This window comes from Microplitis demolitor, chromosome 3, assembly GCF_026212275.2.
Source record: "Microplitis demolitor isolate Queensland-Clemson2020A chromosome 3, iyMicDemo2.1a, whole genome shotgun sequence".
In the NCBI taxonomy this organism is placed as follows: Eukaryota; Metazoa; Arthropoda; class Insecta; order Hymenoptera; family Braconidae; genus Microplitis; species Microplitis demolitor.
The window spans coordinates 8191651-8216885 of NC_068547.1; the positions used below are offsets into that span (position 1 = coordinate 8191651).

General features: G+C 28.2%; 3 protein-coding genes across 5 annotated transcripts; 1 reads left to right on the plus strand and 2 right to left on the minus strand.

Annotated features, from left to right (window-relative positions):
• Positions 1 to 459: 459 nt before the first annotated feature.
• On the minus strand, positions 460 to 16373 carry LOC103569678 (serine-rich adhesin for platelets). Of its 3 annotated transcripts, none has more exons than XM_008547083.3 (11): positions 16125 to 16373; positions 10639 to 10876; positions 10455 to 10557; positions 9362 to 10364; positions 8799 to 9277; positions 8567 to 8679; positions 6253 to 6378; positions 6069 to 6179; positions 4087 to 4253; positions 3129 to 3258; positions 460 to 2479 (listed from the first exon to the last, which is right to left on the minus strand). In XM_008547083.3, the coding sequence occupies exons 1-11, from the start codon at positions 16131 to 16133 to the stop codon at positions 1086 to 1088; spliced, it is 3873 nt and encodes a 1290-aa protein (XP_008545305.1). In that variant the 5' UTR covers positions 16134 to 16373; the 3' UTR covers positions 460 to 1085. The 3 variants fall into 3 exon arrangements, with proteins under 3 accessions (XP_008545305.1, XP_008545306.1, XP_008545304.1); XM_008547084.3 differs by lacking the exon at positions 16125 to 16373 and adding an exon at positions 11323 to 11368; XM_008547082.3 differs by lacking the exon at positions 16125 to 16373 and adding an exon at positions 10944 to 11152.
• A 4016-nt stretch (positions 16374 to 20389) lies between these two features.
• On the plus strand, positions 20390 to 22714 carry LOC103569677 (39S ribosomal protein L4, mitochondrial). The gene is made up of 3 exons (XM_008547081.3): positions 20390 to 20825; positions 22040 to 22448; positions 22520 to 22714. The coding sequence occupies exons 1-3, from the start codon at positions 20502 to 20504 to the stop codon at positions 22663 to 22665; spliced, it is 879 nt and encodes a 292-aa protein (XP_008545303.1). The 5' UTR covers positions 20390 to 20501; the 3' UTR covers positions 22666 to 22714.
• Positions 22715 to 22802: 88 nt separating this feature from the next.
• On the minus strand, positions 22803 to 24558 carry LOC103569676 (uncharacterized). The gene is made up of 4 exons (XM_008547079.3): positions 24339 to 24558; positions 23698 to 24237; positions 23448 to 23635; positions 22803 to 23054 (listed from the first exon to the last, which is right to left on the minus strand). Exons 1-4 carry the CDS (start codon positions 24436 to 24438, stop codon positions 23004 to 23006), a joined length of 879 nt encoding a protein of 292 aa, XP_008545301.1. The 5' UTR covers positions 24439 to 24558; the 3' UTR covers positions 22803 to 23003.
• Between the last annotated feature and the right edge of the window lie 677 nt (positions 24559 to 25235).

The following is a 25235-nucleotide window of genomic DNA, read 5'->3' on the forward strand; positions in this document are numbered from 1 at the left end:
CGAAATTCTTCCAAATACCGTAATTTGAATTCGACAGGGATCGCTCGTGCCACCAAACCCACACTTGAGTATAAAACCGACATTAAAAGATATTTAAAAATAATTTTATGCTTTGTTATAATAAAAATAAAATAAAAAACAACATATTTTATATATTTATTTTATTCCTTTTATTTATTTTTAAGTTGATTATATTACACTTCAACATTTACAAGAGAAAACAAAGTTCTCATCTTTTAATACTTTGTTTTTTTTTTTGTTGCTTGATTGTTATATTAAATTCTTTTATATTTATATATGTATATATTTTAATTACTGCCAAATTTTACGACATAAATTTATCATTTTATTAGCGACAAAAATTGATCAGAGATCATTTTATAATTAATAATAAATCAATATATAATTTGTTTTATTATCATAATAAGAATTAATTATTATCACGCATAGAAAAATTCATAAATTATATTTATATTTATTTATTTATATATATATTTATACTTAATTGCTTGCTTATATTTTTATCTCTGATATACACATCGAAAAAATTTTAAACATAAACGGCTGACAAAGTTTATATATATTTATATATTACTATTTTGTATAAATATCTTTATTCGAGCAACATCTAGACTTTAATTAATATATTATCATATTTTTTTAATTTTATTTTACTTAAAATTAATAAAATAATAATAATAATAAACTAATTAATAATAAAAGATAAAAATTATTGTGATATTTACATATAAAATATAACTAAACATAACTTTTGATGACATATATATACAAACCCGATAAAAAAATAACTTGTTTTTTTTTTTTTTTTTTTTTTTTTTTATTAAATTATTTTCGTATTTTATGTTATAGAGAAAAAAAATGAAAAATGTGAAAAAAACTTATTCCGTAAATTGCCCGTTTTTCCCGGTGGTTTTTCAATTTAAAAAATTAATGAAAAGTTATAGACTAAATACATGCACTCGGGCGAATAAAAAAATTTTAAATCCAGTTCTTGTATAGAAAATGAATGAAAAATTAAAAAAAAAAGAAATTCTTTTGAATTGGTGGAAGATTAAGTGCATAATTTATTCAACTGAATCGTTCCAATCAAAGCCCATAGGTAGTCGCGGAAGATCACTGCTGGCTGATGATTCATCTTCGCTACTTGTAGCAGAAGCAGTTTCCTCAGAAATCATGGCCTCGCCACCGGCTTCTTGAGGTCTGGGACCAGTATTAGCCTCATTGGCTGACACCAGCGGTGGATTAGCAACGATAGCGTTGGACGAAGGGTCACTGCGTGGTCTTCTACGGGCACAACGTGGGGTAGAATTATAATTGGGTGTCCAGTCACTGCTATTGGTAACAACGTCCGTTGTCGATACACTTTTGGATCGTGCTCTGATGTCCAGTGACTTTCTTGGTGTTCTTCTGAGTGAATGTTGTCGTGATACAGCTGGCCGGGAATCAGCGTTAGGTAACGGGTCACAAGACTCATCAATTTCTAGTGTCCATGAGACTGAATCTCCTTTGTGTACCATAAATTTAATCATGGAACTTGATGTAGCGGGTGAATTTTTTTCCGCTGTTATCGAGTGCTCGATGTGCTCTGGACCAAGTGATCTAGATAGTCTTTGTGTTGGTGTCGCTAATTGGTTTGCTAGAACACTTACGACTTCACTTTTTTGTCTTAATCTCCATTGGAGTTCTTCATTTTTTTGTGTCACACGTTTATTTTGTTTTGAAATTTCATGGAATGAACCCAACAATATTTCATTCTCGTGAGCGATTTGACGTTCATAAGATTCTTTACTTTGTAATTGTGCTTTCAAATCTTCACATCGAGCTTCGAGAGTTTCAACCCGTTGCTCGAGTGCTTCTTTACCTTCGACTTCACGGCGTAACATATCATTTTCGCTTCTCATTGATGAATTTTCCTGACTACGTAATTCTAAAACAGATCTCAGGGACCAAATTTCGGCTCGAAGAACAGCCACCTGGTCGCTACTCAATGGCGTACTCTCTATTTCCGATGGCGAATTATCTGAATAAATCATGATGTCCTTAGATATTTTTAGTTCCTTATCCTTTTGATATTCTAGTTCTTTAACACGTTTTTCCAATTTATTTTTATCATTAACTTGCCGCTTTAAATTTTCAATTTCACATTTTAACTTTTTAATCATAGTATTTTTAAATGACATTACTGGTTTAATACTTAATTTAAGAGATTCATACTCATTTTTTAATGACTCTAATTCTGATTTAATATCTAATGATTCTAATGCTGCTTGTTTACTATTCCAATAGTTTTCTTTAGCTTTTATTTCCAACTCTTGCTCGGATTTTAATCTGTCTATTATTACTTCGTGTTCTCTTGCCAATTTGTCTAATGATGTTTTAAGCCGAACTTGAAATTCATCTCGTTCTTCTTGCAGTACATTTTCAAGGTCTTTTATTCGTTCTTTATGAATTCCTTCCACTAAAAAATATATAATGTTAATTAACAAACAAATTATAATAAATAATAATATTATTTCCAGAAAATATTTTCTAAAAACAGAATTTTCTCTTTTACTATTGAGATCTTTTTTCTTGTTTTTTCGAATTTCATAATTTTTAAGAAATTTTTATTTTTTAAAACATAGTCAAATTCATGTTATTAGAAAAAATATATATACAACATATTACTTAAAAAGTATAAAAGATTTTTTTTGCACAACTCAATTGCAAAGCAATGCAAAAAAAAAAAAAAAAAAAAAAAAAAAAGAGAGAGAGAATTTCTTGGCGCGAAAAATTTTAATTCGCTTTAAGAAAATTCTACTTGCCCTAAGAAATTTTTTGCAGTATGAATTGAAAGCAAAATTTTTTTTTAAACAAGAAAAAAATTTTTTGAAGCAAATACAAATTTTTTACACCGAGAAATTTTTGTAGTTATAAGAAAATTTGTTTTTCATATCACAATGAAAAAATTTTTTTTTTTACTCTTGAATTGTTGAACAGAAAAACTCTTTTGAAAATTACCAAAATTCTTTTTACTTAATTGTAATTAATAAAACTTAAAATTGACAATTAATGAAAAAAAATTTTGCTGTCATTTATAATATTATTATTATTTTTTTGATACTTACAGCGCATACGAAGTTCATCAATTTCTTTTTCATGGTCTCGTCGCTCTTTATCAAGTGTCTCTTCCAAATTTCCATAAGCATTTTTCAAATTATATAATTTTGTTTGGGTCATCGCTGCATAGTCGTCAAGCTGTAAATACAATTATAAATATCAACAATTTAAATAAATAAATTTTTTTTTTACTGTTGCATAAAAAAAAATTAAATTTCTTGAGCCAAGAAAAAATTTTTTTGGGCGCGAAAAAAATTTTTTTTTATTGTATAATTTAATTTTTTCGACTAAAATAATTACGGTACTAAAAAAAAAAAATTGTTGAGTTGCAGTCAAAAAAAAAATTACACTAATTACGTTGTAAAATAAATTATAACTTGTTAAAAGGATATAAATCCATAATTCGAAGTGAGCAGACAATTAACACTTGGATTTTTTTTTCAACAAATCAATTGTTAAAAAATAAAAATATGCTCATTTAGAAAATTTTCAAAGCTACAAGTGCAATTTTTTCAAATATTTGTTTTTATAATTTATTATTTAAAAAAAATTCTAAAAATTATTAGATATCGGCTAACTTTAGTCTTATTATAAATCCATATTTTTTTTACAACCTTTTCTATTATTTAAATTTAAAAACTTTTTAAAATTTCTTATCCCACAGAATTTTAAACTGAAAACAGTACAACCATCTATTAAATATTTAATGGAAATAAAACATACTATAGTGTATTCAATTGTTTTTACAATACACCTCAAAAGTCGTTAATTAAAAAAGTCATTAGTATCTGGTCGATACTTAAAAAAAACATTTTATCTCCATCTAGACCTTGATGTAATCTTTAAGATTCAATAACCGACAGTTTTTAATTTTAAAAACTTAAATTTTCATAATCAATAGAAAAAATCATTAGATAAAAATTAAACTAAAGTTTTACTTTTAAAAAATAAAAAATAAAATATTACCTGTTGCGTTAAATACTGTACGGTAATACATAAAGCTTGAATAATATCATCAGTACGTTTCGCTTCATTATTAATGTCAGTAGTTTGTGCTTCTTGATGACGAGTTTCAATATTTTTTACTCTCGGTGAAATAACAGGACTTGCAGTTGTTTCCTTAATAATGCGATCTGTAATAATTTCAACAAATGCCATCACTGATAACTCGCAGTCACTTATTTTTTCGTTACTCATCGGTCATAGTATATATTGGTACAACAAACAATCACTTCAATATATATATTAAATATCTATTTGTTTATTTTAATTAAAATACATACGATATAGATTATTTAAAAAAAAAATGATTTTAAAAAAAAAATCTTTTAGTTTCATTTTTACGTCGTTTTAATTTTATTCTTCGACGGTACGGCGACAAACTGCTGATAATCTGCCAAATTTACAAAGACACCCGGACGGATTTAAAGCAAGACTTATCCCTACTTATTTGTAGTTAAACTTTAAGCGCACCGACCAATCAATTTTCCAACGTCTATATATTTCATTGAAATCATCTTACAATTATTTTAAATATAGGCTATTTAGGTTGCATTGAAAGTTTATATGTCGTATGTAAATAATAGAAAAAAATTTTATTAAATTCCTCAGTATCTACGACTAGGCTATCGCCCTATTACTCACTAGACGTTAAGTAAACATGTTAATATGGTAAATATCTACTTACAAATGTTACAAAAAGTATCCGTGTTTCAACAGTTTAAATATTTTTTCCCGGTTTATTTAATCTTTAACTTTTTTTTTGAAATTCCTCAATTTAAAGTTTTAAAAATGTAAAATATAAACACTTTTTTATAAATACAAAAAAAAATTTTTTTAACAGAAATTGGAAAAATTTTTGAAACAAAAATTTTTTTTGCACAATGAATAATAAAATTAATAAAAATAAGTAATTTGTGTAAAGTTATTTATAAATAAGTTGTAAGGCACCAACTCGTCGATTTTAATAACCGGAAATACCAATTTCGCAGTTCATTTAACGCGATACCCAAGGCCAAAATTTAAAATGACCGTAAATAAATATAAAAATAAAAAAACTATTATTTATAATTATGAGTAATAAAATAATAAATCAAAAAAAAAATCGTAGTACTGCATTGATAAGGATACACTAACTCATCTACCGGAAGTAATCTGTTACTAGTATATCAATTGCATAGCAATGTTTCAGTAACTGTAAGGCAATGGCGTGACAAAAAGGATCGAAAGTTGCAATACTCGTTTATATGCAAACGTATGTCAGAATGATACACAGAAAAAATGGATTTCCTGGCAGAAGAAATTTTTTACATTATGAATTAATAATAAAAATTTTCTTAAGACTGGAAAAAATTTTTTACCCCAAGAAAATTTTTGTTCTTTGATTTAAGTAAAAATTTCTCAGTGCAAAGTTTTAATTTGCTTTAAGAGTTGAAAAGAAAAATTCTTGGCGCAAGAAATTTTTTTTCGCATAAAAAAATTTTTGTTTTCAATTTATAAGAAAAATTTCTCAAGTGAAAATTTTTTGCGCAACAAGATTTTTTTTCTGTGTAATTTATAAATTGAAAATATACATATATAATATAAATATATAAAGTTAGTTAGTAGTACGGCGTACGCGGTTTGACTGAATTAACTCAACAGCAAAATTATATATACTTGGTTAGATTTCATAAAATTTAACATGCTTGTACAACACGTCCCCTTTACCCTACTCGACCCTGTTATATTCTATATTATCCATTACCCACCCACTCGTATTGTACCGAAAACGTCCGACCGAGTCTCAGAGTATGATGTGATGTATGCATTTAAATTTTTTAGTCTGGGAAATATAATAAGGACGATTATATATTTCACACGATTAATAGATGCTCCCACGATCAAAATTTATACCATCACATTTACATAAATTTATTTATTAATATAATAATAACTTAATTACACACCTTTAATTAATCCAGATCCATTTTGTTGTTTTTCATTGGCACCAACACCATTAGTAAGAGTTGTTGCTCTTCTTATTGAGGATGATTTACGAATAGGTGTTGGGCTTTTATCTATAAATATACAAAGAAATATTCAAAAATAAAAAATAAAATTTATTTTAAAAATAAAAGTTTAAATACTGACCAAGATTAAGTGGTGATAAATCAAGTGTACAAGCTTTTTTTGCATCATTGTTGAGTGTATTTTGTTTAAGACTACCTCGGCCATTAACAATTCTTCGCTGTTGATTAATATTAGCAGGTGATCGTTCTGAAATAAATTCAAAATAAGAAAAACGGAAAATAATTTCGAGCTAAAAAATTAGTAAAATGTTTTATCAGCCGAAATTTAGCCAATGACGGCCAAAAAATGACCAAAAACTTTCTATTCTATATTAAGTTGCTTTAAATTTTTTTTCAAAATCTATAATTTTATTTAAAAAAAATAAAATAAAAATACTGTGCCTAAAAATGAACCGACTCAATTTATCGGCCTGTTTTCAATAAAATTCTACGGCCAAATTTACGCCACTTTAGATTAAATTGCACCCAGAAAAAAAAGGATTTCTTGGCGGAAGTAAAAATTTTTTGGATAAAAAAATTCTTTTTTTCTGTGTTTTATCTCGGACAAATTTAGTCTTTTGAGCCAAACATTTAACCCGTAAAATAACGATAATAATCTGATGAAAAATATTAAACAGATAAAAAGAAGGAGCCCGGCATTAAGTGCCAATGAAAAATAAACAGGAAATTTGAATGATACTCGTGTGTAGCTAAACTGTAAGCCAGAATATTAAAATAGACGACCTCGATGAGAAAGATTTCAGGTTGTTGAAAAGTTACTCTATTGCGGATAAATATATATATTTAGCTTCTTAAGTATATTATAACGGTGTTTATAGCGTAAGATTTTTTGAAAAAATATCACGACATAAATTAAATAAATACATTATAATATTTTATACCTCGTTTAAAACTTCCGAGTCCTATTTTTGATTCTCTTACTAAGTCAGCTCTTACTGGGGCACTTCTGCCCTTCGACCCCTGCTGTCCCATAATAACGGTACCGGTAAAAACTATTATCTCTAATATAAAAAAATGATCCACTGACCATCAACAATATTTATATATTATTAAAAAACTTTGAAAGTTTAACAATAATAACAAAATAATTATGTTAGATTGAGATAAAATTTAAATAATCGGACATCTAATTGCCTTGACCGTTGAATTTGCTCCGAGCCAATGCCACGAAGCTTTACAAGCAATAGCCTACATTGTCTGTAGCTGCCCTTGGTGCCTATTCTGAGACAAATTCTTGTACAGGTATCTAGCTCGGCCAATCACCCAATGGCTTGACAGATTCGTTTAGTTTCACGGCACGAAATTTCTCTCATCCTGTTTCTTTTGGTCTTTTCGTTTGAATAACTCGCATATGTCGCATTGCACCACACCATCAACATCATATTAAAATATCAACACTAAGATCATTATATCCGGTTTGTTTATTCTTTTTTTATTTAAATCACTTGACTCAAATACTTAACTACTCCAAACTAATTGTCATTATTACAAATTTTATAAACAAACATAGCAGAGTTTAGAGTTTATTTTTGAACATATGTGGGTATGGATATAAAACCGAAGTGAACACCGTGGTACCACAGAACTGAATGCTATCTCTGGTACACCCTTTTCCCGTCGGCCTTGGCAGATCAAGCACGTGGCGACCAGGTGCTACACCTGTCTCCCGGACAGGGAGAATTGGAGGGAGAGACCGGGTATGAAACCAACGGTAAAGAGTTTAGCGGTGGTGGAGAAGGATTTAACAACAAAGAACCAACGGGAAGATTGAGGGAAGGAGCAATGCCGGAAATAAACGTGTATATGCCGTTGACCTATTCGCACTTGCGTCTTATACTGTATGTGTGACGTTAAACTATACAGTAGTAGTTTATGTTATTATTTCAAATTTAAACAACTGGAGCACCAATCTATTATTGAACAAGCCTGTATTCTGTCTCCATAATAAATTGATCTCACATTTTCTTAACTAGTAAAATTTATTTAACTGATGGTATGATATTTTATGTGAAATATAAATTTTTTACTGGTCAATTGGTGACAATGCACTCAGTGAACTCGATTGATCCCCGAGTCCCAAGGATTTAATACTCGAGTGACCTGGATAGGAAACTCGGGATGACTGAATCGTTCAACGTAAAGAACAGACCAGCCAAGCGCATGCCGCCGAACACCGCACAGCAAAAGAGACTTGGAACTCCACGAGCTATCACGAGCATCGCCGAGAAGAACCGAAGGGCTTGGAGACTAGCCATCATATTATATCTTATGGATCGCGAGAGGGCAAAATACTTTACAAGATATTATATAGTTAACGACAACGTGTTATTTTTCTAACGAGTTATGTAACAGGGTTTTATTTTTTATTTACTTACTGGATGCTGTACCCTTGCTTGTAGCACTGCTGATATCGCTCATTGAACTCCGAACTGAACTACGAGCAGTTTCTTGGGTAGGCGATGCATTGCTTTGCCGTATTCTTGTCCTCCTTAAATAATAATAATGATAATTAATTTTAATGAGACCTATTGACCCTTGATCTCGGGGTAATTTAACTAATAATTTGTCTACGGTATTGTTGTAAAATAAATATTTATAATAAAATACCTTTTGTCTTTATTTGCATTGCTGTTATTATTTGCATCGCCGGGCGAACGTTTTGCGGAAGCGACAGTGACAGCAGAAGATGAAGATGTAGATGAGGAGGACGAAGACGAAGATGTTGCTACAAGATTTTGTAAAATTCGCGATTTTATTTCTTTCCGAGGTGGTCTCGTTCGCTGCTCAGTTTTACCGGCTTCAATTTTGCTCATAACCGCGTCCCATCGGCCGCTCTTTCTTGGAGACCTTGAGACCCGACGTGGTTCTTTAACGTCCTCTTTGACGCCACATTCAATCATGGCTTTTATTTTAGATGCAACATTTTTTTTCGGCATTTTGTATTTCTTAAGTCCAGTTGAATCGGATTTATTTATTAATTTTGGAGTCGATGATCTTTCAACGCTATCATTTGCTACGTGGATCACCGTAACTTCATTTTTTTCTGGGGTTACTTCTATAGACATGTCTTCTGGACTCTTTGGTACCTGTTTAAAATAATAATAATAATAATAATAATAAATAGTATCAACAGTTGTTAGTTTCAATTAAAAATAATTAAAAATAATGACCTGCAAGTAATTAGTGATAATTAGCGGTACTTCAGGTTTAAGAATCGGTGATAACCGAGATTTAGGAGAGACTTGAGTATCGGGGGTATCACCAGTATTTGCAGTATCAGGAGTTTGATCTTCACTTAATGGCTCTTCTAGATTATAACGTTCGTCATGCCGCTTATCAAGATCTGAATATATTCCACTTGAGTCCATTTCTTCGCCAGCGAAGCTCGGACATCGACGACCAGCTGGTGCACAGAAAAGTGTACCATCAATCACTTGAGCACGACGATCGCCTCTACCAATATCTTCATGAGCATCTGCGTCACTCTCAGTAAAAAAATCAGAATCAGTCATAGGGTCTTGAAGTCGACAAGCTTGACAAGAACCCGGTAAATTATCTGGTAAAACTAATGGTGGATCTGGACCACGGCTTGCGGGTCGAGAATTTTCACCGTCACCTTGATAACCAGCTTCAAGACTTGTAATACTTGTTACCGAAGTAACAAAACTCATTGGCAAAGAGGCATTAGATACTGCAACGCTTGAAATTCCTGCGGTTGCTGTTGCTGTTGTTGTTGTGTTATTGGCAGTTTGGTGATCAATAATAAGTTTTACGTCGAGTGGCTTTGAATCATCAAGTGGTAATTCTTCTAATGACGGTGAGCGTTCGCAAAAATTACCCGGCACATCAACATCAACCACAAATGGAATATTTGTAGGTCTGGAAGCGCGTGACGAAGATGATGAGGTTACAGCAACTCTAGAACCAGTAAGATTTTCATATGAGGGCGTCCGGGAGCAACCCAATGCTATTGTAAAGTCGGTCATTTGGTCAGGCGTCAGTATTCCCAGGCTCTCGTCATGCTCGAACGAATTTTGCTTGTTCAGCACCAAGTACTGCTGCGATGTATTCAAGCAGCTTGATCCACTAACATCAAATGTACTACTCGATGACGAGTCAATTAGACAACTACTTCCGATGTCATCGATCATACTCGATGAATCGTAAAACTTACTAGAAATTTAAAAGAAAAAGAAAGTTCTATTAATTATGCGGATGAAAAAAAATGGCAGTATTTATCTTGGTAAGTGATAATTAACATACTTAAAGTATTTATCTTCCTTTCGTTGTGATGGTGAATCATGTTGTAAATTACTATCAGGATTCCATACTCCAGGTGATTTAAATATTGTGTCAGAGCGTTTCGCTATAAAAACAAGTATCCAATTAATACTCGAGGATGAAAATATTAAATAAATAAATAAATAAATATAAAAACTTGTAAAACCTGTATCTGATGATGTTGATGTATAATTATTATCGCTCGTCCATGTTCTAGGTGTTCTCAATAAAATAGTTTCATCAGGATCAATCGGAGAAAAACATCCTGTGATAATTGATTTTCGCTTGTGATCAGGGCCTGGATTTATAATGGGAGTATGTTTTGACGGGCCAACAATCTTGGGTTTCAACAAAAAAGACGGACGCGGTACCCGAGAAACCGGTATTCTGCTCTCACCAGTGTTCTGTAAATTATAAAAATTAACAATTACATTAATTACTAACAACACTGACCCATTTTATTACTATCACCTTCAGCATAATCAGATATACATAATTATCATAGTAATTAAAAAAAAACACTAATTACTGAGCTAATATTTGAATAAAAATTAAAATTTTTCTTCCTGTTTGTTAAATTTTTTACAAGATAAATATATCGAATTTGCAGTCACGTGTGTAGAGTTCATTTGCTCGCACGATAACCTGGCCAACTGGCTTAGATTAATTTAACTTGGAGGTATATATTACGCGATTCAGGGCATTTGTACTTTAAACTTCCCGACGCGCGCACATAAAACGCATGCGCTTTATCTAATTCTACTTAGACTCAAATTAGATGTATATAAAATGAATATATTTATATATCTGGTATCCAATATAATATAAATATGTTACAGTATAAATTTACCATGGATTTAAACAACGGCCGTTAGCCTCGTCAATCGACGTTTCACGACTAACGGCTTTCTACAATCACATATCCTACCATATATATTACTTGTAAACATTACATTATACTTTACACGCATCATTGCCGTGAAATTCTATGAATTAAAAATAAACAAGGTCGATAATAATGCTTATGTCATGCCGATTTAATCTATTGTTTGCCACAAGTACCTGCATTACCATGTTTTTTTTTTTTTATTTAAATATTTCCCCGCTTTGATTATTCTGTTGTTGTTTTGAAAAATTCAAAATTTATTTATAAAAAAAAAGTATGTAAGAATTTAAAACAGCAGACGCATCGTTAAATGAATAATAAGTAGGCTACATATATATTGTATATAATGTATGATGAGAGCTAACACGATTTCATTCAATTGCAGGCGGTAATTCGTGCTAATTCACTCCGCCTACCTAACGTTGTATTCTTATTCTTATTTTACTCCGTTATATTCTAACTTGTGATGTATTACACGAATGAATCGGCCTACTCGTGTGTCTTATGCTTACTTATGTTCTTATCTATTGTAATCATAGATATCATGCTTGACACAAAAACGAGCCGTCTTATGTGTCAAACAATTATTATCAGGGGTACCCCCATGAAAAAATTTGATATTGCATTTAGCAGACGTTTAATTTTTGAATTTTTTTTTAAATGATTAATTATAAAAATAAAAATATTTCAGAAAATTGCACTTGTAATTTTTTTAATTTTCTACATGTGCATATTTTTAGTTTTTTTTTCTTATCTCTAATTGGTTGAAAAAAAATTCAAAAATTTTTAATTATCTGCTAACTTCAGGATTACAATTAGCCCACATAATTTTAGGATTTTTTAAAAAATGATATATTATAAAAAAAAAAATATTTAAAAAAATTGCATTTATAGTTTTTTAAATTTCCTACATGTGCATATTTTTAGATTTTTTTTTCTTAAAATTTGATTGTTCAAAAAAAAGTCAAAAAATTTTAATTGTCTGCTAACCTCAGGATCATAAAAAAATTTATAAAAAAAATATTAAAAATATGTAAATATATATAAAATATGTATAAAAAATATATTTTAATTTAACCAAGAATATACATAAAATAATATAATAAAATTATATATATATAAATGTAAAAAGGTACTCGTGTATTCTATACATTGAAATAAAGAATGATTATTATTATAATAAAATTATATATTTTCATATATGTATTTTTTATATATTCTAAGATATATCTTTAATATAATTTAAATTACATTTAAAATATATACGAAAATTGGTCAAAAGATAACTATTAAAAATATATTTTTTATACATATTTTATATATATTTATATATTTCTTTTATGAGAGTATCCAATCAAATGTCATTTTTTTTATATTATTTCATAATTAAATTATTCTTACTTAGTAGCCTTCTTTACAGTGAAAAAAAAAGTAATTATAAAGTCATTTAAAAAAGAAAAAAAGTCAAATGTCAATACGATAAATAATTTAAAAATTATAATAAGACGTTATTGATGCTAATTAAAAGCCTTGACTCTCACTTTGTTTTATTGACAATGATTTCTGACCGGATATAATTCTAACTATCCACCGACTTGATATACGTGTAAATACATCTATATGTATTAACAATCAACAGTACATTCAATTTAAAATGTTATTAAGTACACATTACATAGAGATTCTGATGTGCGTTCATCAGTCCGTAAATCCGCACGCACACACGTTTTAATTCAACTCGTCTCGCACGCACGCGTCTTTCATTCTATTCATTTTAAATTTGTGTTTTTTAAATCATTATACACACTAAGAAAATATATTAAACTACAATTAACAATACGGAAACTTAAAACATATGTTATTATTATTATTATTATTATTATTATTATTATTATTATTATTATTATTATTATTATTATTATTATTATTATTATTATTATTATTATTATTAGAAATTGAACATTTATAAATATAAATTATCTTTCAAAATATTTTTAAAATAAATAACTCATAATATAAAAATAAAAAGATAAGAAATTAAAAATAAATATATGTCGAAAGACATTGATAAATAAAATACTTTGGACACGTCAACAATTATAATGAATTTCTACCAAAGTCTAATGATTTTATGTCATCTTACACCTTATCAATACATTATTCCACCTGTTTAATTTATCTCTCTCGCTCTTTCTGATACTTGCACAAGCAATGGCCGCAACAACCGCGGTAACTTTAATATACAAGTATGAGAGGAAAATATGTATATTTAAAATATCCACCTTTAACTCACACTCATAACATCGCTTGCACTCGGAATCTCAGCGCATTAGCATACTTAAATAATTTCGTAATTTATAGTACAATTATTACTTATAAAAAAAATATATACATTTACTATATATATAAACATAGATAATCTATAAATAAACAAAAGTATATTACCAAGCTCGGTCGAAATTTAAAATTTAAAATTATACAATAACAATATTATCTTTGTGTAAACAAATTAATCGACGGATAATTATAATCATTAAGTAATTAAAATATGAATATATAAATATTTACTTATATTAATGAAGCTCCAGCTTATGTAATTGACCTGACGTCGCATCTTCACAAATAAACTAATATAAACGTGGTGTTGTCGACTCGGCAACTAGAGTTACACTACTTAATATTATATATACTTGTTAAAAACCACCACATGTTTTTTGCTTTTTGGCCTCAACATTGCATTGCACTGAGTATTTTATTTCACAGTGACACTGTCTATCTATATGTCAGTATGTAAAGTCTCCTTGTGCATTATCACGGACGATAACTTTACACTTTTATTCAAGGAAATATTTTTAAAATATCGATTATGAATAATATAAATAAACCGCGGGATTTAAATGTGACTGACTAGACTGGCTGACCATCACCGAGTAAACACTGATTTCTACTTGTACTTGGTTATTAACGCTAAGTAGTTGGAGGAGTAATGTCGAAGCCCGAGTGTCCGAAGCGTTTGTAGCAGCACGACCTTCGCTACTAACCGCGACTTACACCGTTTGTTCCATCGTAAGCAGCGATGCGTAAGCTCAGTACAGAGTATTAATGTAATTTATAAAGACTTGGCAATCACACGATGTAGTACGACTCAAAGCGCTACTTTTTTATAGTTGACCAAAATTTCAAAGTTTTCATGGAGAAAACGGGTCTCAAAAATAATGATATTAATAGATTTTAGTAATAAATACTAGTGCGAATTACTAATTGCACTATTTTTATTATTTACTACTAAATATATAATAAAAACCACAAAATGATAATTAATTTTACATTTTTATCTGAAATATTGTTATATTGTTACTTTTATTACTATTTCATGAAGAAATATTTTGCACTATAAATTGGAGACAAAATTTTCTTAGGACTAGAAAATATTTATTGGTGCAAAAATTTTTTCCTGCTCCAAAAAATTTGTTTTGTCTATGCATGCAACCAAAAGTATTGAATATTTTATAATATGAAAAAACTATTATCTATATAGTAATTTTTGTAAATCAGATTACCGTAGTATTAAATATCATACAGTGACTGGAAAATTTCTAAGTAACTTATAAATTTTCCAAAGCAAATTAATAAAATTAACAATTCGTAGAGATAAGGTCTACGAAAATGTATTACAAGTTCATAGACTTTGTTAAAAAGAAACATTGGACCGGTAGATTGAAGACAGAATGCGCACGCGGGAGATCGGGGTTCAAATCTCGGTAAAGTCAAGTGATTATTAAACAAAAAAAATATCGCCAACGCTAGAACACGTGTCTTAAATAATGATCATAAGTTGAAAAACTAATAAATATTTCATTTGATTTAATTCTATTTTAATATAATAAAATTTGTTATTGTGGATAATAAATTTCACTAAATATATTTATATATATTATAGTCAAGTTTATTAATGCAGTTTATATTTATTCGTATATTCAAATAATATAAATTACTAAATATGTAAAAGTTATACCCCAATAAAATTTTTTGTTAACAGTATAAATTTAGTAATTTTGAATAAAGTTTCCTATATTTTTTTCTCCGAGTATATAAATATATACAATACATTCATACACAAGTGTCATATGTATGCAATGTTGGTTTATATATATAGATATATAGATATATTCATAGATCTACATTATAGGTCATCTATGATACGCCAGCACGTTCGCTCGATCGATCATTCTATCCAACTCCTATTCGCTAATTTTTATTTTTTACAAATACTTATTTTTAAAACTTTCTTGTCTTCTGGTCTTATATTACATACTACATTAACTAGACGCGATATTTAATTGAATATATATTATACTAAAATACGCACCATTGCATGTGTCAAATAGCGTGATTATAAAAAATATAAATAAAAGAGCTGTCAGTTTTAATAATCAGTGCTTGGACTTGACAATATTTTTGCTTTTATTTTAGCACCATTATTATTATTATTTTTATTTTATTTCTTGGTGTCGTTGAGCTTCTGACAGATTAAATAACACGCGCATGCCTCGACAATTACAAAATCACTGTAATAAGCGAATTTCATTGGAAATTTTTCAGGCACTTCAGGTCAATGAACATTTTTTTTTATTTATATTCAATGTTAATTTTAAAATTATGAATAATTATTTTAGTAAGAACAAATTAATTGAATTAATATACGAACATACTATCAACATTTTATATTATTTTAAAATATAATGAATAATAAAATGTAGACTTACCTTCGCCATTCTGAGGGTGGGTCAATTCCGCAATAGTTATTCACAATATGCTGGGTTGTTTTATTAAATTTCAAGTGTATACTTTAATTACTCATCGACTTTAATATATAGTTATATAAGCAAAATAAACAGTTATTCATTATACATTTATTATATTTATTTCAGACTTTTATTAAAACAGCAAGTAAACAGCAATTGCACTGAGTAACTTACTTGTTGGGGATATTCGATGAACCGGCGTCGTTCTGAGCGCCGTATTGATCAACGGCGCGGTCATTGGGGGCGTCACTATCCACCAAGGAAGGGGCTTTTATCCAGTTTTATATCACTTTTCCCTTTGTAGTATCTGATAATATTCCGTTAATAAATTTTAACATTTTCTATTCATAAGTAACTGTAAACAATTAACTATTTATTTAAATAAATATTTTATTAGTATTGAACTTTGCACAGAAAAAAAAATATTTTAGCGAAAAAATTTTTACTCGCCTCAAGAAAATTTTTGCAAACGAAAATTTTCTTAAAACAAAAAAAAATTTTTTGGGGTGAGAAAAGATTAATTGCGTAAAGAAATTTTTTTTTAAGTTCTTAAAAAATTTTTGTCTTTAATTCAAAATTCTAAAATTTTCTTGAAATAAGAAAAATTTTTTTCACTCCTAAGAAAATTTTTGTTTTTATTTCATAATGTAAATTTTTTTTTGCGCCAAGAAATTCTCTTCTTATGTATAGAAAAATAACTTGATGACCTGACTTAATTACTTCCTTAATTCAAAAATTTTTTTTTTTGTAAATACAAAGTTCAATATTTTAAAGTCATTTAAATTTTTCAATTATCAATTCTAAAGACAATTGAAGGAAACGATAATTTTCTTTGAATTTCTTTTTTAAAATTTTGGCCGATAGAAATGAATTTGTTTCATTAATGAGCCCTGAATATTAATTTTATAATAACGGTCGTACCATTTACTGGTTCCATTGAATAAATATTATAGACAAAAAATATTTTGCGTAACTCATTGACCGGAAGAAAAATTCGAAAGGACAATCCTATAAATAATGTTTAAGTTTAAATTATATATCATGATGGACAGCAAAGTCATTTGAAATAGTTATCAGTACTCGTTCAAGCACGGTTAGAATGTTTAAGCCATTCCAATCGATGTGAGTGGGCCATTGATGACTATCCTAGAATAATTATATTCCCATTGACAAATAATTTATTCTTACTTACAGACATATTATCTTACTTGATATCGTTGTTATCGGAAATAAATAAATTAGTATATAAAATTAAATTTTAATTGTTTTTAACTTTTCAAATCATTAATACGATTAGATAGGACTTGAGTTGATTTTTTTTAAATATATTTTTTTTCAATATATGTAATATACAATTTCATATTTCAACACGTTTGTTATTTCATTTTCTTATTGGATACTTTGAAAAAAAATAATTCTTAAAATTTTAAACCAGAATTTATTTTATTAAAAAAAGGTTAAAATTTAATAATAAAATGAATAAGTGTTATTATTTAATTAGTATATATTGTAAATTAACTTGTGTTCATAAATAAAATATATTTTATATTAAGTAGTAACTAATAGAATAAAATTTATAAAAAATTATTTGAAATTTTAAACCGAGAAAAAGTCATTTAAATTTTACAAGATTGGATTAAACAAAATTTTAAATCCACATTAATTTCAATAGATTTAAAATTTTTTTCCCTTCTACAGTAAAATTTCTAATGGTTACAGCAGCTAACTATGATCTAGTATTGATTTTATGATCTTTGTAATAAAGGACGACTATATGGGCAATTTAAAAAATTAACGTCTTAACAAAGTGGACTGACTGAGTTGGCTATTTAATTTTGTTGATAAGCCTAAAACGAACGTAATTTTTAGACATTTTGATTGCATTAAGTAGACGACTATGTCGTAAGTAGCCTTGGAACAAACAAATTTAAAGTTTCTTCATACCTTTGTTGAATCTATATATTACTGTATCTTCTAGATTAATCATTTTCATCGCTCTCGTAATTTAAAAGAAATTTGGTGACAGCATTCTGCAAAACACGAACTCTCCACTTCGCGTTCGAAGATGTAATAATTTAAATAAACTTTCATCGGCTGGACTGCTTAAAAAATGATGCCTGTAACCTGTAATGAATAAAAATAAATATAAAAGTTTCATTTCTTTTGTATAGTATTCCCAGGGTAAAAACCACTTTCCAGAACTATCGCAAACTTTCTACGAGTAGAAAAAAAAATATAATTACATCGTGGTAATCCTATCGTTGTTGGTGAATAGATATTTAAACGTGGGTAAAATGATCACGCATACGCGGGAATAACAGTACACAAAACACACGAGACCTGCTTGGAAACCTCAATGAAGACGAAATTGCATACTATCCTCATAAACTTTTGTCGTGGAAATTTAAATTCTGGCTAAACTGTTAAAAACATGTTAAAAATGTATCGATATAAATTTGTAGAAAATTGAATTTTCTGTATAAAAGGTTTTCATAAATTTTTTAATAATTTTAATTAAAAACAGAACGTAAAAAATGAATCGGAAAAAAATTTTATCGACTCGAAACATTACTGTGAAGATATTTTCGAGCTCGAAAATGCTATTAACTGCGATTATTTTTTATGAGCCTTTCAAGCTCTACCAAGCTGCGTTTTTTGCTAAAGTTTGACAAGTTAAAAATTGAAAATTGTTAATGAAGAAGCGGTTTTTAAATTTTTATTCTCGATTATGTTTAATGAAATAAATGTATCGAGGCAGAAATCAATGTCAGTGATCAAAATCAAGATTTGAGTGAGTTTTGACAGGTCAGAGCAATAATATTTGAAATATTCGAGATAAATATTAAAAACTGAGTAATGACGTTCTTCAACTCAAAGGTATCCCATGAGGCACTTGAAGATAATTTGATCGTAGGGGTCGACGAACGGACCAAATCATGAACACCCTTTTCAAATGAAAATTCTGCGACACTGTAATGAAATATAATAATGTACTTAAAATATATTCTTGTTAACTATATTATTTTTAACTTTTTAAAAAAAATTACTATAAATTTGAGTCCAAGCTCCAATAACTTTTGAACAAATGAATTTATCAAAAAATGATAAGAGACTTTTTTTTTAAAGCTCTTGATTTTGAACAAGAATGTGTATTGACCTCTTCTGGTACAATAATTAGCTGATTAGTGATGAAATTCGGAATTTACAGAAAAATGTTCTGGTGTTGTTTTGATGGGAAATATAAAATTGCAATCAAGAAGTACTTAATATTAATATCAAAGTATAATAACATATATGCCGGTGAAGAGGATGTTGCTCTTCTTCACTGGAATCCGGAAACCAGCATAGTATGAATTCTTGTGTATTCTTCGCTTCGTCACCGAAAAGGGTTGTTGATTTTACGGATCCACTGATTCCGTAGACAATAATGCAGCATGGCTTAATTTATTGTTGCTGCTGTAGCTCTTGTTCGCACTGTTGTTGTGGATTTTCTTTATGGCAAATATATCTAAAAAATTTTTTTTGTTAACTAATTTAATTTATTATGATTCTTAAGTTAGCAGGCAATTAAAAATTTTTGGATTTGTTTTTAAATGATAAATTATGAAAAGAAAATATTTGAAAAAAATCGCACTTGTAGTTTTTAAAATTTTCTGCAGGTGCATATTTTTAGATTTTTTTTTTTTTTTGTAATTAATTTGCTTAAACAAAAATCTGAATATTGCTAATTGTCTACTAACTTCTGAATCATAATTTATTTTTCTCAATTTTCTGCCACTTGAACATTTTGAAAAATTACTTCGAGTGAGTTAATTGTTAAAAAATAATTTGACTAATAAAATTTTTTATATCTCTAATAGTTAAATAAAATATTTTTCTTTTTGTAAAATGACTTTGAAAAGTTTTATGATCCTAAAGTTCGCAGACAATTCAAAGTTTTCGGATTTTTTTTTCAAAAAATCAATTACAAAAAAATCAAAACTAAAAATATATACATGTAGACAATTTTAAAAACCACAGGTGCAATTTTTTCAAATTTTTTTTTTTTTTTTTTAATTTACTGTATAAAGAAAATCAAAAAATTATTAGACGTCGGCTAACTTCACTATCATTAAGTTTTAAGTAAAAAAAATCCAAAATTTCGTACATAGAAGACAGAGTGGGAGTAAAAACCGAAAACACCCGAAGTTGTTGTGTTGGTACGATTTTACCCGAGTGTGTTCTGAACCTACACAACACATGCGCATCAATAAATTTTTATAAATTGTCTTTTAGGTTAAACATCAAAAAATTTAACAAGTTTATAAAATTACATTCAACTTGAATAAATAAATAAAAATGTCATTAATTGTGCGTAATTTTTTGATAAAATTTAAAAAATATCCTGGTCAAATATCCAATTTCTGTACTGCTGTAAGTGCAAATAATAATCAGGTTGAAGTTAAAACCGAAACTCCAATTACTCCAATAATATCAACAATTAATTATGAAGATGAACATCAAATATATCAAACAAAACGTCAGGTTTGGATTGATAATTTAGATACAATTAAGGAAAAAAAATTAGGATTAATGACATTGCATCCGGCAGTATTTGCTGAAAAGCCAAGAGTTGATACTTTGTTTGAAAATGTCAGGTGGCAGAGGATGTATAGATTTGTCGTGAGTATTTATTTTACTTTTAATTACACTAATTAAATTATTTAGCATTCGTTATAAGACTCTGTTCATAAAATTCAAAGTGGCGATTGACTTGGAAAAGAAATTTTTTTCCCGGTTCAAAAAATTCTGATTTCTAAGGACAATAATTTGAAATTTCGAATTGTTCTTTAAGTAGTAAAAAATTTTTAATTTTTGTAATTTTTTAACATAATTTTATGATAATGAAGTTGGCTGATATTTAATAATTTTATGTTTTGTTTTTAAACGATAAATTATAAAAGAAAATTAAAAAATTGCACCTATAGTTTTTTTTATTTTCTGCAAGTGCATTTTTTTGAATTTTTGTAATTGATTTGTAAAAAAAAATAAGATAATTAGTAATTGTCTGTTAACTTCAGAACTATCAGTTCTATTACAAAAAAAAAAAAAAAATGCGCACGTGTAGAATATTACACAGAAAAAAAAAATATTTTCCTGAGGCAAAAAAAATTGTGTGATATTGAAGTTAGCCGACGTCAAATAATTTTTGGATTTTTTGTAAAACGATAAATTATACAAAAAAAAAAAAAATTTGTTAATAATTCCACCTGTAATTTTTTTGTATTTTCTACATGTGTATATTTTTATTAAAAAAAAAAAAAACGAAAATGGTTAATTTGTAAAATTCAGGGTCATAAAATTTTTGAGTAATAAAAAAACTATAGCTGCAATTTTTTAAATATGTTTTTTTTTATAATTTAACATTTTTTAAAAAATCCACAAATTATCAGATGTCGGCTAACTTTAGTATCATTATTTTAATTACAATAATTATTAATTATTTTTTATCTAAAACTACTTTTTTAATTGTTTTCATTTTTGTTCATAATCACAAAACTTGGAAAATTAATAAGAAAATTATTCGTGTAATCAGAGAAAAGTCTAATAACTTTGTCCATCGTCAGTCTGAAAGTTTAACAGCTGTCAAAATAATTTGATACTGAAAGTATCTGACATCTGAAAATTTGTGTTTTCATTAACAAATCACTGGTTATTGAGATAAATTTTTAAAAGTTCTTTAGATGGATTTTTAATATATTTTTTCTGTCAGCATTTAATTTTGCATTAAAAAAAAAAGTTTCGTCTGCTACCACCAGCGTCATAATAAAATTAATACTCGTGAAAACTTAATTACGAATAATTTGTATCGAGTAATTTAAATTTTTTTTTTATAGAATTATGCACACGTACAAAACAGAGCTGAAAAACGTGGTGGTGGTCGTAAACCATGGCCTCAAAAAGGACTAGGTCGTGCTCGTCATGGAAGTGTTAATTCGCCATTATTCAAAGGCGGCGGTGTAGCTCATGGTCCAAGATCTCCAACACCGCACTTTTACATGCTTCCATTTTTTACACGAGTCAATGGATTAACAACAGCGTTGTCTGTTAAATTAGCCCAGGATGATCTTTATGTCGTTAATAATCTTGATATTCCATCAAACGATCCAAAGTACATCGAAGCATTAATTGAGGAACGTAATTGGGGACCTAGTGTACTTATAGTCGATTCTGAAGACATCATGCCTGAAAACATCACTCTTGCTACTGATAATATTAAGCACGTTAATTTAATGCCAGCTTACGGTAAAATTACTTTTAATTATTTATTAATTTTTAATTTTTCATTATTAATTACCAGAATTTTTTTTCTTTAGGATTAAACGTTTATAGTATGTTGAAACACTCGACGTTAGTTTTAACGGAACGTGCTACTCGTCATATTGAAAGTAAAATCTTATACCATTTAAACAGACCTGATTACATGGCTGTTGCAGCGAAATTCAAATTAAGTCAAGCGTAAACAATTGTAAACATTTTATAGATAATAATAATAATTTTCATTTACTAGATATTATAATAATAATTTCATTGCCTACACACTAAAAAATTGAGAATGCATTCGAAGTGATTACTTATTTACTTATTTCGAAGTGATTACTTTATTACTTATTTAAATTATAATACAAAGTTTATTTTATTGCATCTATTTTTACACAGATTTAAAAATTAAATTTAATTAATGAATTAAAAAAAAATTAAATACTGTCAAGATATTTCAACAATCTTAAGTAATTAAAGATAAAAAATCGAAATTCATCAACAATTTCAATTTTAAATTACAATGATCTGTAGTAAAAATCATGGACTTTTTTTGACACTCATGGAACTTCCGGATTTTTTTAAAATTGGCTAGAACATAAATAATTTATATTTTAATTACAATTTTAACAATATATGAAATATATTAAATAATATGATACTGAATTCAGCAGACGTCCGATGATGTTTTGATTGTTTTTAAAAACGATAGATTATAAAAAAAAAAATGTTGCACTTATAGTCTTGTTAAGTTTCTACAGGTGCATATTTTTACTTAATGTTTTTTTATAATTGGTTCGTTAGAAAAAAAAAATTTCAAAAATATTTTTAAAAATTGCACCTATAGTTTTTAAAATTTTCTACATGTGCATTATTATTTTTTTTTCATTTTTAAATTCAATTGTTAAAAAAAAATAAAAAACTTGTCATCTGTCAACTAACTTCAGAATCATTAAATAATGATAATAAAAATAAAAAAATTACCCGTGGTGTTGGATCAGCACCGAGCATTTTTTCACGTATCGCCCACCTAACGTTAGCATGTTTATTATCTTGAAGAAACGAAAATTGCTTCCATTCTTTTTGATACTTGTGATAGAGCATCACAGGATCTGATTTAGATTTTTGTGGAAAACGTGAAGCTTCTGACTGCAATTTCCATGGCCTGATAACTGAAATCATCAACAAAAATTAATACACAATAAAAATTAAAAAAAAATAAATAAATATTTACATGTTTTAGGTCGCGTTCGAGACAAACTCCTGGAAGAATTTCTTAGAATTCCTCCAGTGGTTTTAGTTGAGTCAGAGGCAACACTTTTAGATCTTGATCGTCGTGATAATTGTCCAGATAATTCAGGTGCACTGGCAGCTCGTTCTGGAAGTGAATCATTTTCCTTATTCGGTTTACGTTTCTCTTCACGATAACCTTTAGGTCTTTCAGGTGTTCGGTCTTTTCTATTATCAGATCTCGCTGATTGAATTTTTTTTATTCCATTCACTCTTTTCTCTTGTCTTCTATGAGGACTTGGAGACTCAAACCTTCTACGTAATTGCAATGATTTATCATCTTCATTATCATCAGAATCCGATTCCGAGATATAATTTATTTTTATTTTAACAATTGAATCATCTGATGAATTATTATTATCATTGGGAACGTCATTTAACATAACTCCCAATGCTTTTTGATGTTTGTAAAAAATTTTTTTCTTTAATTCTTCTTGCTGCTCACGACGTTCACGTTCTTTTATTTTACGTAAAAGTTTTAAATCTAAAAATTTAAAATATTTATGATTAGAAAAAAAAAACAACAGAGAGTATAATTATTATTTTTAAATTTATCATTTAATAAATACGTTGGGAATCCGTTACCTTTCATGAATGCTTTTAATTGTTCTGCTGTGATACCAACAAATCCCAGTGAATTCAAAACAGCCAGGACTTGGCGAGGATCGTCTGACTTATGAGGCATCTTTGAATATATTTTTTAAATAATATTTTTAAATTTATTTATTACTGAGGAAAAATAAAACACGTTGTTGTTTACAGTCAAACTGATTCAATGGGTATGAAAATAACAGTCGTACTATTAAAATGCCCTCTATAAATTTTACCGGCTTCCGAACGTATTTTTTTTTTCTCTCCTTTCATGTCGACTTGTGACCGACAGTTGATATTTAAATTTGAACGAGATTCGCGCGCTTTGATTATAGTCAAGCTGATGGTAAGCTAGCAACAACCTACCTAAGAAAAAGAGAATTTATTCTTAACGTACGAAATTTTTTCTCACTTCAAAAAATTTTTTCTCGGCCCAAGAAAATTTTAATTTTCAAATTACGAAGAAAATATTTCTTGGGACAAGTAAAAATTTTTTGCGCCAAGAAATCCTTTTTTTCTGTATACTGCTGCAACTTGTTGTCAAGTTAACAAACGGATGCTAACTGTTTTAAAAATTTTATGACAGGTTGACATTCTATTAGTTGATGGAAAATTGCCTTTGAATATTCCAGAAAGTTGGCAACAATTAGTAGTGAACAATTACAGAGTTAAGCTGTCATCAACTTGGTCGCAACTAATTGACACTAACTTTTTGACGGAAAATTTTTGCTACTGCCCTGCGCTGAATTGACATCATATTGTTGCATTAAACTTGACAAGTTACTGTCTACTGTTGCACACACAAACGAATTGTAGGAATTTTGACGTCAAATATACTTCAATTTGCGGATGAAATGATCATCTGGACTGACAGCCAAATTAGTCGTAGGT